A 13,976-nucleotide genomic window follows, 5' to 3' on the forward strand; every position below is an offset into this window, starting at 1 on the left:
ACTTATCTGTGATTATAAAGCACTCTTCAAATAAGAAAAAGGAAACTTTCAGTCAGAATAGTTGGGAAGGACTTTAAGGAGGCAGAATTTGAACTGGACGACAAGATAGGTTTTAGAGAGAGGGAAGTTGGCAGGGGGGAACACAGTAATCAAAGGCAAGAGTATATATATTCCAGAAGATTCCTCACCTCTGAAGGTCATCCTGCACCTTCCTGTAAGGATTTCGTACCAATTTTCCACTACCTAAGCCTCATCCCTTGTTAGACTTTAAGGGATCTCTGGAAAGGACCCCACTGACTTGTCAAAGTTCTCAGCACTCACATGATTTATTCACAATCTCTTGCTTCTGTTTAAACATTTTGCCACTGGAACAAGAAGCAAACCAATGGAAAGATGATACTATGGGTAGAAATGACTGAAGTGTGTAGAAATATTAGAGTCTGTATTCGTCAAATTTATAAAGGCACAGACACAAATACCCAAGAATGTATTCATCTTTTCCTGGACTATCCAAGCTAGATATAGTCTCCAATATCTAGTGCAATGTTACCCACAGTGTGGTAACCATTCCACTATAGATATTTGGACTGATTTTAGAGAGTATATGAACTTTTCAAAATATCGTATGGTTGTTACTTTCACAAACACTACAAAAACAGACATATTCAAATCATTGCTTTTTTAATAATTTATTTATTTTAATTTTGACTGTACTGGGTCTTCATTGCTGCACTCAAGCTTTCCCAGGCTTTCTCTAGTTGCTGCGAGCAGAAGCTACGCTCTCATTTCACTGCTTGGGCTTCTCATTGCGGTGGTGTCTTTTGCTGTGGAGCACAGCCTCCAGGCGCACAGGCTTCAGCAGTTGTGGCACGAGGGTTCAATACTTGCAGCACGAGGACTCAGTAGATGTGGCACACAGGCCTGGTTGCTCCAAGGCATGTAGGATCTTCCCAGATCAGGGATCAAACCCATGTCCCCTGCACTGGCAGGCAGACTCTCATCCATGGTACCACCAGGAAAGCCCAATTATTTTTAAATTTCAAAAGTGAGTTAAACAGAAGAAAAAATGTTAGTACATGTGCCATATGATTCAAAGCGATAAATAACACTTATATGGCACTTACCACATATCAGCCATCATTCCAAAGGCTTCACTTCTATTAACTTATTTAATCCACACAACCAGATCCATTTTACAGATGAGGAAACTAAGGCACTTGACTGAGGTCACATACAATATAAAGTGATAAAGTGAAGTTGCTCAGTCGTGTCCGACTCTTTGCGACCCCGTGGACTGTAGCCCACCAGGCTCCTCCGTCCATGGGATTCTCCAGGCAAGAATACTGGAGTGGGTTGCCATTTCGTTCTCCAGGGGATCTTCCCCAGGTCTTCCAGGATCTTCCCTGGATCCCGACCCAGGGATCAAACCTAGGTCTCCCGCATTGCAGGCAGACGCTTTAACCTCTGAGCCACTAGGGATATACCAAAGCCAAATTAGAACTCAGGTGGTATAATTCCAGAGTCCACAATCATAGTCACTACATTAAAAATGTAGTATATAAATAAAATGTAAATAAATTTTGAGAAACATTGAAACACTCCCCATTTCTCCCTATCTCAACTATACAGTTAAGTAAACTGAACCTCCAAAAGGTTCAATAACATGCTCAAGGTCAGCAAGAATAACAGGAAATTATTCACAGAGCTATTACCACAATCCAGAATCTCCATGTTCAATGGGGGCCTCCTACCTCCCCACCACAGTGCTTCTGAGCAGACCTTCGTATCTGCCCAGAATGTTTGAGATGTAGTCTGTGCAGATTAACAGAGGGCTGGCTTCATGGGTGGATGATCTGTATAGTCACACAGGGCCTCGTGCTTGGCTTAATGCTCTGGTGCTGTCTTCTTGAATTCTTAACAATGTTTTAACAAGAGGCTCCATGGTTTCATTTTGCACTGGGACCTATAAATTATGTAGTCAGTCCTACCTAATATCTATGTTTCTGGAACACCAGAGGAATTTTGCAAAAATGATGCAATGGCCTATTGCCTTTGGAGTCAGACAGCCCCAAGTCCAAATCAAAACTCTGCCATTTCCTTGTGACCTCGGGAAATTCATTTAATTCCTTTGGGCCTCAGTTTACTCATCTGTAAAAATGCAGATGATTCTACTAGACTTGATCTAGTTGCAGTTTGGGGCTTAAACAAGAAAACAGCAGGGAAAGCAGTAAGAACTATTTCTTTCCTGTCTTTCTTGTAAAAAGCTGAAATGATTCATTGTCTCCCAGACTAGCTGTCACATGCAAGAGTACAACGTGAACCTGTTCTGACTCAGGCTGCCTTCCCAATTATCAGGCAGAAGAAAGTTCCCAGAGAACCTTTTGTAATCTTGCTGATAACACAAACTTCAAGCTGGCTCCAGAAACTGATACTCCCTGGCATGGGAGGGTGCCACCCTGCAGCCTGAGTGGGCCAGACAGAGGGCACTGGAGTCTGTAGTTTAAGAAGCACCCAGCTGCTGGCTACTAACTGCTTTGGTATCATTATCTCTGAAGGCTCATAGATAAGTAAGTTCCGCCCAGAACAAAGATTCTCAACTCAGACTACACAACAGAATCATGTGAGTTGCTTCTGAAACACTCTATGCCCAGAATCCCCCCACAGAGATGTTCTGATTCAATTGATCTGGTACAACCAACCACGGTATTCTTAAAGCTTCCCTGGGTGATTCTGTTGTATAACCAGGTTTACAATGATCTAGAACAGTGGTTCTCAAAGTAAGATCCCAGACCTGCCACATCAGTATTACGTGGAAACTAGTGAAAAATGCAATTTCACACCCCAGCCCAGACCTACAGAAGAATAAGAATCTCTGAGGGCAATATAGATTTTAACAAGTCCACCAGGTAATTCTGATGTGTGCTCAAATATGAGATCCACTGATCTAGAGAGAAGAATAAGACAATAATTAGCAGGCAGGCAGATAATTTAATTACAAAACTCCCTGTTTTTTGCTATATAAAATATATCCATCCCACAACCACAAATTGGCTTATAAAATCTTTAACGATCTTATAGAATAAATTTCCCATCTCTAAACATCTGAGTCTCCAAAATGTCAGATTTTTCTTCTTCATCTCTCTATTCATAATATAAGTTTCCCAAGGAGAACAGTAGAGAGATTTCTAAATGGAGCTTATTATGAAACATCCTCTACTCTTTAAAAAGATTTACATGGTTGGGCTGAGTCATAACTTGATAATCTTCTCAAACACATTTTTTACCCAAATTTCTCTAAATGAATCTTAATTACAGCATTTTTGTAACAATATTTAGCTAAGCTTTTGTCCTTCGGAAGAGCCCAACTCATAGCGAGAAACGAAGCAGTTCTTAATAGATACCCAGCACTTGTTTCTTTTCCTTCTGACAAGAGAAATAACACACATAGCAAAAGTTTCATAATTCCCAACAAAATGAACACAAAGCCAGCCTTCATTTACCCTTTCTCTTAAATGATGCAGTTTTGTAAAAGAATACCTCAAGGAGTTGGGCAGAGTCCCAGAAACCAGCAGAGACCAGTAAGAACACTGTATGATGGTATTCTCCAGGCATGCGTCAGGTCAACTTGTCCCTGTGGGCCTTTATTGTAAATTAATCATCGTTAGACCAGCTCACGGGTACCCTTACCCTGCATGCCAAGTTGCTCCAGTCGTGTCTGACTCTTTGTGACCCCATGGACCATAAACCTTACTCTAGGTGTTGTCAAGATTTCATTTGGAATTTTTTCAGTCCCTCTGAGGAAAACCAGGTGGCTCTAGTAGTAAAGAACCTGCTGGCCAATACAGGAGACTAAAGAAATGCAGGTTGCATCCCTGGGTTGGGAAGCTCCCCTGGAGGAGGGCCCAGCAACCCTCCAGTATTCTTGCCTAGAGAATCCCACAGAGGATCCTGGCAGGCTACAGTCCGTCAGGTTGCAGAGAGTTGGCCACAACTGAAGCAACTTAGCACACACACAGCTGTAGAGAACAAACGGGACGTGTGATTTGGGCAACGGACCTCATAAATCCTGGACTAAACCATCAACATCCCAAAGAGAAGACACACTTCACGGTTTTCGCCTGAGCTCTCATCTGAAACCCTACTGGAAACTGACTCAAAGCAGCCACTGTGATGAAGGGAAGAGAAGGGAGAGAAGGGGGCCATGAATTCGACCTGAGAGGGCACCAAGATAAACAAATTCCTGATGATATGTCCCATAAATCAGTTCGAAATTCTCCTTGTAGGAAGTGAGAAAACAATTGGCAGCTTCAACATCAAAATTATGCTCAGAAGAGCAAGAAAAATCACAGAGGCCAGGATGAGGATGGCAACAAAGCCAAGCTGATTCCAAGAGGGAAGGAGGGGGCAGGTAAACCCTGAGGCTGCCTGCTGGTGGAGGCGCTGGGCTGGCCAGGGAGATGCCTCGGGAGGAGGGGGCAGCTGAGACTGAAGGGCCAGGAGACCACGCAGTGGAAGGCCCTGGAACAGGCAGTGCTGTGAGTGATGGGCTCTTTCCCTCAGCAGTACAGGTGCGAGGTCATCCCAACCTTGTGCTTGCAGTTTTAGTTTGTTCATTCTCCTTGCTGTCTAGCATCCCACAGTGTTGATATACGACAATGTATTTATCCATTCTTGTATCCATGGGCATTCAGCATGGCAGCTGCTACGAACATTCTTATACATGATTTCGATGGATACACAGGGTTTGTGTTTTGGTTGGGTTTCTGCTGAGTTAGAGGTGGAACTGCTGGAGTTTTTCATGTTCTTTAAGAAGGCTGCCTTTGGTCTCATAGCCATTATATTCCTCGAATAAAATAAGGGCCCCCAGCTCCATTCTGCAGCTGGGAAACTGAAGCATAAAGAACCTGACATTATGTTAGATCAACTGCAGGCCCAGAAGAGAAGCTCCTCTGGTCCCCTCTTCATCCTGAGCCTTGCTCTTCCTGGCCACACCATATTAAACAAACCTAACTGTTGTTACAATCAACAGGGCTTGTGGGTATTTAAAAAATAACCAGCAAAGTGGGAGCTGGTGGGGACTGTGCTGGATGGGAGGGCACCTTCTCATTACTATCTTCATTTCTGCACCAGCAAGTGTCTGTTTTGGAAAGTTGATCCCAGACTAGAAAAAATAAAAAAGACTCTGGGCATAACAAAGTGCCTCAGTTATCTGCAGCGGGCAGGGCTTCCTGCCTGAACGGGCGCCCCAGAAAGAGACAGCTCCACCCAGCCTGCGGTCAGGTGGCCCACCCCCCTGGCACTGAGTGTGGAGCCATGTGCGGGGCACAGGAAGCTCCTGGGGGCTCTAGAGAGCAGGAACCTGCTTCGTGACCTGAGCTAGAACCTGCGAGGCTGGGAATCTGTCTAGCTCCGGGTCACCTAGCCTCTTTTCAGAGCTGAGGGTTTTTTTTATTTATTTAAATATCACTTTTTATTTAAATTGCCAGTCTTCCTTCTTTTTTTTTTTAATTTTATTTTTAAACTTTACAATAATGTATTAGTTTTGCCAAATACCGAACAGGTATACATGTGTTCCCCATCCTGAACTCTCCTCCCTCCTCCCTCCCCATACCATCCCTCTGGGTCGTCCCAGCGCACCAGCCCCAAGCATCCAGTATCGTGCATCGAACTTGGACTGGCGACTCATTTCATACATGATATTATACATGTTTCAATGCCATTCTCCCAAATCATCCCACCCTCTCCCTCTCCCACAGAGTCCATAAGACTGTTCTATACATCAGTGTCTCTTTTGCTGTCTCTCTTTCTAAATTCCATATATATGCGTTAGTATACTGTATTGGTGTTTTTCTTTCTGGCTTACTTCACTCTGTATAATAGGCTCCAGTTTCATCCACCTCATTAGAACTGATTCAAATGTATTCTTTTTAATGGCTGAGTAATACTCCATTGTGTATATGTACCACTGCTTTCTTATCCATTCATCTGCTGATGGACATCTAGGTTGCTTCCATGTCCTGGCTATTATAAACAGTGCTGCGATGAACATTGGGGTACACGTGTCTCTTTCCCTTCTGGTTTCCTCAGTGTGTATGCCCAGCAGTGGGATTGCTGGATCATAAGGCAGTTCTATTTCCAGTTTTTTAAGGAATCTCCACACTGTTCACCATAGTGGCTGTACTAGTTTGCATTCCCACCAACAGTGTAAGAGGGTTCCCTTTTCTCCACACCCTCTCCAGCATTTATTGCTTGTAGACTTTTGGATCGCAGCCATTCTGACTGGTGTGAAATGGTACCTCATAGTGGTTTCGATTTGCATTTCTCTGATAATGAGTGATGTTGAGCATCTTTTCATGTGTTTGTTAGCCATCTGTATGTCTTCTTTGGAGAAATGTCTATTTAGTTCTTTGGCCCATTTTTTTGAGTTTTTGTCCTAGAATTTCTCCCACATGATCCAGAGGACCCCCTACCCTTCTCATTTGTACATTTGAGGTCATTTGTTTAGTTTGCACAGAATGACACAGGGCTTTGCACAGGGCCAAAACAAGTGGAATAAATAGGTGTTTTGCTAGCTGATACTGAGGTGCCCCAGGCTTGTAAAAGCAACGTGGCATCCCAAACCTCCCTGTAGGCCCCCAGTAGGCAGCCCTCCATGCAGACTCAAGAGATGTGAGTTCTGATGCCATTTCAATCCCTGCATGTTGCACAGGTCTTAACTCCTCTGGGGTGATGTGCGAGAAAGTCGATTTGTATAAAGGGCTTTCCAATCACAAGGTGTCCTGTTACATAAAGAAAGCCCATTCAAAGGCTGAAGGCATGATCCTTCACCCTGTCCAGCCCGAACCTCTCACAGGCACAGAACTGTCTGGAAAAGAAGCCAGAGCCTCCATTTCAATATTTACCTTCCATATAAACAGCTTCCCAGGGGACTCACTGCCATTACTGGGTGCCCAGTACAGCCATGTTTGCTGTGAAAATATTGGAACACTTCTGTGCCTTCTGCTAACTAGTTGCTGCCTTGAATACCACATCTACAATCCATCACATAAAAAAATAATTCCAGCCTACCAGGGGGGCCTCCAAGACCCTCTGCAGCACAAAAGCTGGCTGCCTTCTGATTTTTTACCTGCCTTTCATTTATTCAGATATCAGATAGGTAACTACAAAGCAGTGGATCTACGTTTTTATGGAACTGGAGAATTAAATCCACAAATAGAATAAATAATATTACTTATCAATTAGCCACCTTATTTTTGAGACTTTATTCCAAATGACTTCTGGCTTATGCTAAAAGCTAATCCACTGTCAAAAGATAAAACTTTGCCATCTACAAGGATTTACAAAAGAATAAACCCAATCTCACTGACAACCTGAATAATAGGACCCAAAACCTATTTCAAGCAAAGACAGCATTATTGGAATAAGTGTATAGCTTTAAAAAGTGAAGAGTCTATCCAAACAAATAATTCAGGGAAATTTTGATGCTTCTGGATATCAGATGATTTAAGGAATTATTAGTTTTTAGACGTGATAATGGGACTAAGTTTTTTAGAGGAGTCTATTTTATAGATACCTACTAGAGCATTTACAGAGGAAACAGGATGAAAGGAATTTGTTTCAAAGTAATCTAAAGAGAAAGGGGTAGGTGAGTGGGTGTCAGGAGAGACAGAGCTAGTGATGACTATATGAGCCTTTTTATATTGTTCTCTCCACTTCTGTATGTTTCAAATTCTTCAAAAGTAAAGTTCAGGGACTCCCCTCGCAGTCCAGTGGCTAAGACTCTGCGTTCTCCATGCAAAGGGACCAGTTCAATCCCTGGTCAGGGAACTGGAGTGCACTTGCTGCATCTATAAGATCCTGCATGCCACAACTAAGAGCCGGCACAGCCAAATAAACAAATAATAAAATAATAAATGTCATAAAAAGTCAAGTTCAGCAAAATCATTTCCAATTTAGCGTATACCTCCCAACCACCCCCTGGTAGGTGGGAGAAATAACAATTGCAAGCAGCCAGGATCAGGACATGGAAGGAACTGGCAGGAACTGCCATCTGCACAGTCTAAACACTGACTGTGCAGCTGTAGAAAATCCTGTATTTGGTCTTGTGCCACAGTCTTCTGTGAAATGCCATAATCATAACCTATACACACACACACACACACACACACACCATTCTCAGGAGGAATCTAAACAAGATAACACTTGAAGAGTATTTTTAGTTCCTTGGGAGAAAGGCCGCATCACTGGAGGACCTCAGCACCCAGGGGCGCTGGTTGAAGTGTTGTTCAGATGGTTCAGGATTCCCAGAATCCCCACAGATTTTTCAGAAACTACCTCATGCTTCATTCTCAAAGCCAACTGAAAAAAGGAGCCGAAACAAAACACCCTGCTTCTACACAGGAGGCTTTTAGCAGCTCTGTTTACTCCTCCAACACAAAGCCCTTGTTTATGTGTGACAGATGGTAATACATGTTTCTCTCCTCCCGCCCTCTCTCTCTCTCTCTCTGCTCCCCTTTCATTTGCTCCCCTCTGTTTCTTTGTCCCTCTCCATTCTTTCTTTTCTCCAGTCCTTCTCTGCATCACACCACTTTTCCTGAACGGACTCTAGGGCCAGCAAGTAAGATAAGGGCAGACAGAACACCAAGCCCTAGGAGAACACATTTGCCCAAACTGTCTATTCATGCTGTCAGGCCAATGCACCCAGTCGCTTCTGGGTTCACAGTCCTCATATTTGAAATGTGCTTTTCACATCACTGCAGACCTTAGTTACATCCTGGGAAAAAGACTATTTCCTAAACTAAAAAAAAAAAAAGAAATGTACTTTTGAAGATAGAGTGACACGCCTTAGAAACTGTAGGGGGCTCAGAGCAAACATTAAAAGGCCCATAAATATTTATGTGGCAAGTTTCCATGGATTGCTTTCCCAAAGTAATCATAGTTGACACATTTGCGTACTGACACATACATACACACACATACACACACACACGTATACATACTCATGTTCCTTCCAAGCCAACCACTCCCAAAACAAAACCTAAGCTCGTACTGACTATTTCTGCACTAGGCAGTCTCTAACCCAGCAAGGGAGGGGATGTGAAGGGCTGGATAAGCTAGAGCCTTCTCTCTCTCATGGACTGCTGGTGCTGCCTATCAAACGCCCAGGCAAGTGACTCAGTCTTTCCCAGTCTCCATTTCTCCATCTGTAAAATGAAGGTGTTCAAACAGATAAATGACACAGACTCTTTTCCAGCTCTAAATCTCTATGATTCTATAAGGAATCACACCAAAGTTCTTAGAGAATTACCATAAACCAATCTAGCTGATGGGCTTCCCTGGGGGTTCAGACAATAAAGAATCCACCTCCAATGCAGGAGATGGAAGTTCAATCCCTGGGTCAGGAAGATCCCCTGGAGAAGGGACTGGCTACCTACTCCAGTATTCTTGCCTGGAGAATTCCGTGGACAGAGAAGCCTGGCGGGCTACAGTCTATGGAGTCACAAAGAGTCGGACACAACTGAACGACTAACACTTTCACACTCACTTCATAGTCTATCAGACAAAACATCTCAATACTTGGTGGGGTTAGGGGAAGGTCTGTCAGAATAGATGTCAAACCAGTGCTTGATGACCTCTGCAGTACAGAGAAGAGAAGCCAGGGGCAAGGGGAAAAGAAAAAATTTTATTAAGTTTAGTAGGGAAACAACACACTTACAAACAGGATCTGAGAACGGGATAAAAAGGAAAGAACTGACATAACAGATACCAAGCAGACAGAGGAGGCAAGCTTTGCCACCTACTTGGATGCCTAGGAGAAAAGATAGCAAGAAAGAAAAACTGGGCAAAAGGAGGTGTGTGCCTGACAATAAACTCAGTCTCCTGAAATTTACTCTCATTTCAAATGTGCTTCCAACAGAGGTATTCTCCAAGCAGCAAACTGCTAGCCCTTTTAAAAGAGGCCTCGATTTGGTGCCTTGTTCTCCACAACGATAAGAACTATCCCCCATGCCCACCCCACCCCCAGCCCCAGCCAAGAAAGAGTAAGATCCATGCTCAGAAAAAATGAAATTGCTATTTGAGAACAGCCACATCTGCCAATGATTAACTCCAGGATTTATTACCAATTAGGACGATAAATCTCTGCTTACTTTGGCTCCTGGAAAGTTGATTTCACAGGAAAATGGCAGGGAGGAGTGGTGGTGGCAGGGAGAGTCATTTGAGACAAGGAGGGAGAAATCCAAGCTTAAAAAGACACACTTCAAATTCAAAAGGAAGCAGAATACCTCGGGGACCAGAGCGGAAAGCAGGCTTCACCTTGTGGTTCTAAGCAAACAGCCCAGCAGATGCCCGCAGGGTTAGCAAAGTCAGAGAGACTAGTGCCACCCAGAAGAGTGTGTTGGTACCTGGAAGGAGTTGCAAAACCGAGGGGACGGCAGTAGCCAGGTCACCAAACGGCCGAAGTTGGCAGTGGAGCACACGCATCAGGAGGTTTTTGGGGGTTTTTTTTGCCACATCACAAGGCTTGCAGTGGTATTTTATGAGTCCATTTTATCTCCTTTGTTAGTCTATATTAATATTACAGACTGAATTGTGTCCCTCCCAAATTCATGCTGAAGCCCCAACCCCCAACATTGTTTTTTTCGCCAAGCTGTGCAGCTGGCGGGATCTTAGTTCCCCAACCAGGGATTGAACTGGGCCCAGGGCGATGAAATGGTAAATCCTGACTATTGGACTGCAAGGGAATTCCTGCCTCAGGAGCTTTAAGGTTCCTTATCTCAGGGGTTCTCAGCTTTGGCTGACCACTGGAATCACCTGTGAAGCTCTAAAAACACCTACACCTGAGTCATGATGAAGACCAATTAAATCAGAATTGCCAAGGGATGAGGTATCAGGATTGTGCAGGAACTCCCCAGGTGACCCGCTGGGTGCAGCCAGGGTTGAGAATCACCGCTTACGTCGTTCCCTCCTCATAGCAGCTCCCTGTATTGGTACAGTACTCTCGAGATTTCATACAAGAGAAAGCTGAGGCACAATGAGGCCCAGTAACTGGTCCAGGGTTACACAGTAATGGAGGCAGGATTTGTACTCAGACCTCACCTTCTTAACCATCATGCTCCTTGGCCTCCAATGCTATGCTTCTCAGCATTCCAGGCCCTGAGCCTCCATGGGCTTTTCTCAAACTATTTTCATATATTTTTTTCCTAAAAATTCTTACAGAAATGAGACATTAGCCCATATAATGCTACAGGTTAACTAGGAAGGCAGGCTTCTTTCCTTTGCTTGGAATGACATCAAAACAAGGAGGTTGCACCGAACATTTCATGCTCATTGGGAGTTCTCATTCATCCCTTCAACAAACATTACGTGGCAGTTTTCTACAGTCTATAAACTAGAGCCCCCCTGTACAGATAATCACACAACAGATATCCTAAGGTCCTAACAGTGGCATGAGAGTCCACAGGCACTGAGTCCACAAACGAAAGTGGACAGCTGAGTGACAGGAAAGTATTATGACTCTGGTGAGTGAAAAGGGGCAAAGTAAATCATAGGCTCATACATGCATGTTGCTACATGGTAAAATGGGGCTTCCCAGGTGGCACTAGCAGTAAAGAACCCGTTCGCCAACGTAGGAGACAGAAGAGACGTGGGTTCAATCCCAGGCTGAGGAGATCACCCAGAGAAGGAAATGGCAATCTATCCCAGTATTCTTGCCTGGAGAATCCCATGGACAGAGGGACCTGGTGGGCTATATAGTCCAAAGAGTTGCAAAGAGTCAGACACAACCAAACCAACTTAGTACCCACACATGTGGTGAAATAAAAGAATGAGCCCATAAGTGGAAATCTGGGATAGTAAAATGCTATGAGAAGGCTGGGAGTACACTGTGGGAGATCCGTAACTATTTAAACAAGAAAAGGCAAATTCCTGGCTGGCACCTACACGAGTATAGTGAGCTAGATGTCCAACAGGGGAGTGGGGACTGAGGGGACCTCAAGTGCGCCATATCCTAACCAAAGAGATGGCCAGTTCTCACCTCCAGCCAGAAGTTTCCATGTAGGAATGTGGGTACAGCATTGTCAGTCCTTCAGTTCTAAGTACTGGTTGTTTAAAGATTTACCATTTTTAAATGGCATCTAAGTCAAATCTTTTCAAAACACTGTGCAGACCAAAGAAAACACATCCACCACCAGGTCTGCTCTCATCATTGAGAGTAAGCCCCCTGCTTGACGCGTGGATCCCCAAACAACAGCTTATTCACCTGTGCTTCCTCCCACTCACCCCACCCCCGTGCAGGTATGCTCATTTATTTTGGGTACGGCATCTGGAATAGCACCCTGGAAATCAGCGCCCGAGAAGAAGCCCTGCACCAGAGCACCTACCAGCGCTACGACGTGGACGACCCCTTCTCAGTGGAGGAGGGCTTCTCCTATGCCACTGAGGGCGAGAGCCAGGAGAACTGGGGCGGGCCGGCCGAGGACAAAGGCTTCTATTACCAGCAGATGTCAGATACGCAGCCCAACACCCGGACGAGTAGCAAGGCGAAGAGCAAAAGCAAACACAAACAGAACTCAGAGGCCCTGATTGCAAACGATGAGTTAGATTACTCTCCAGAGTAGGAGCACACACACCAGAAATGTGCAGACGTGGTGGTGATTTCTTTTCAGTAACTTCACCCGTGGGCTAGAAGGTGGAAACTTCTTTGGCTCTCATTTCAAAACTCCAGCCTTCCCCAAAGTCAGTCCCCAGTCATAGCCTGTCATTGGCCACCTCTGCTCTTCATGACCGTTCTGTGGAAGGGCTTCACCCGGGTCCCATAACTAGTCCCCTTGCAAAAACAAACAAAAAACTAAACTAAAAGCTATGAGAAATTCTATCAGGTGCAACCATCAGAGCTGATGGCAGTGTCTCCCAGGCCTTTGCTTTGCTGGTTGAATCTTTTTGCTTCTTACCAAGGCCCCAAGATGCAGGGAGTGAAACCCCTGGAAATGTGCCAAAGCAGGTGGGGTTGGGCAGAAGGCAGCATTTCAACCACCTGAGATCTCAAGGGCAAAGCCCTGTTAGAACACTAGGCTGAGAGCCACTCCTCGAGGCCACGTGGCACTTGGCACTTTCTCAGAAAGCAACATTTTGTTCTGAAATCTCACAAAAACAAATTCATGGTGATGCATACTTCTTTTTCCTTCGCCAAGGTTCTCACAGTCTCCAAACTAGAACTTTAGGATGCAGCAAAGGTCAGGAACTCTGAAACCATGATCCCAAAGATCTCAGACTCACTGTAAGACAGTCAGACCCAATAATAAGGTAAGAAGCACCATCAAAACTCTACTTAAATGCCCAGGAGGAAAAAAAAAAAACCTAAATAACCATCTCTTGCAGTGAAAGCCAGAAGGGCACTGGCAAAAATTAACTCTCTGTCATGTCATGCCTTCTTTTATACCAGACTCTAAGCTCCTGCTGACATGATGAAAGAGGGCAAAGTGGAGCATGATTTCATGGCACTAATATGCCTTGAAGAAGTAGGCTATTTGTTTTATGATCAGATAAAAAAGCTTTACAAGGAGAAGTGACCCAGCCACTGAGATCACATTGCAAACTCTATTTCAGATTTCTAAAATTATAAATTCTGAAGTTTTTTGAGATATGCAGCCACTTGATTGGTGGGTGCTAATCTGAAAACAAAAAATACTGAAGCATAGCTACTTAGGTAATCACATTCCATGAGATCACATTTCATTCTGAACCCTACTCCTCTGGAGTAGCTCACTTTCAGACATGGATTTTTCCTGTTATTTCCCAAAGTAGTTTCACTAAAACCCAGAGGAAAAAATCTACCTGATAAGGTCTAAACCCTGGCGAAGGGCAAGGCAACCCACTCCAGTATTCTTGCCTGGAGAATCCTCATGAATAGGGAAGGCTAGTGGCTACAGTCCATGGGGTCACAAAGAGTCAGACATTACTGAAGCAACTTAAGAGGG

General features: G+C 44.3%; 1 protein-coding gene and 1 long non-coding RNA gene across 2 annotated transcripts in view; one reads left to right on the forward strand and one right to left on the reverse strand.

Moving 5' to 3' along the window:
* SLC7A14 (solute carrier family 7 member 14) overlaps positions 1-13,342 on the forward strand; it is a 109,676-nt gene extending 96,334 nt beyond the window's left edge. The window contains exon 8 of the mRNA NM_001077992.2: positions 12,295-13,342. Within this exon, the coding sequence (NP_001071460.1) occupies positions 12,295-12,617 (323 nt within the window). The 3' untranslated portion in view covers positions 12,618-13,342. The remainder of the gene's footprint in view (positions 1-12,294) is intronic.
* LOC132345716 (uncharacterized) lies at positions 681-12,615 on the reverse strand. The gene is made up of 3 exons (XR_009495202.1): positions 12,381-12,615; positions 3,538-3,639; positions 681-2,944 (listed from the first exon to the last, which is right to left on the reverse strand). It is a non-coding gene; the product is annotated as an uncharacterized lncRNA (long non-coding RNA).
* Positions 13,343-13,976: the final 634 nt, after the last annotated feature.

This window comes from Bos taurus, chromosome 1, assembly GCF_002263795.3.
Source record: "Bos taurus isolate L1 Dominette 01449 registration number 42190680 breed Hereford chromosome 1, ARS-UCD2.0, whole genome shotgun sequence".
NCBI lineage: Eukaryota > Metazoa > Chordata > Mammalia > Artiodactyla > Bovidae > Bos > Bos taurus.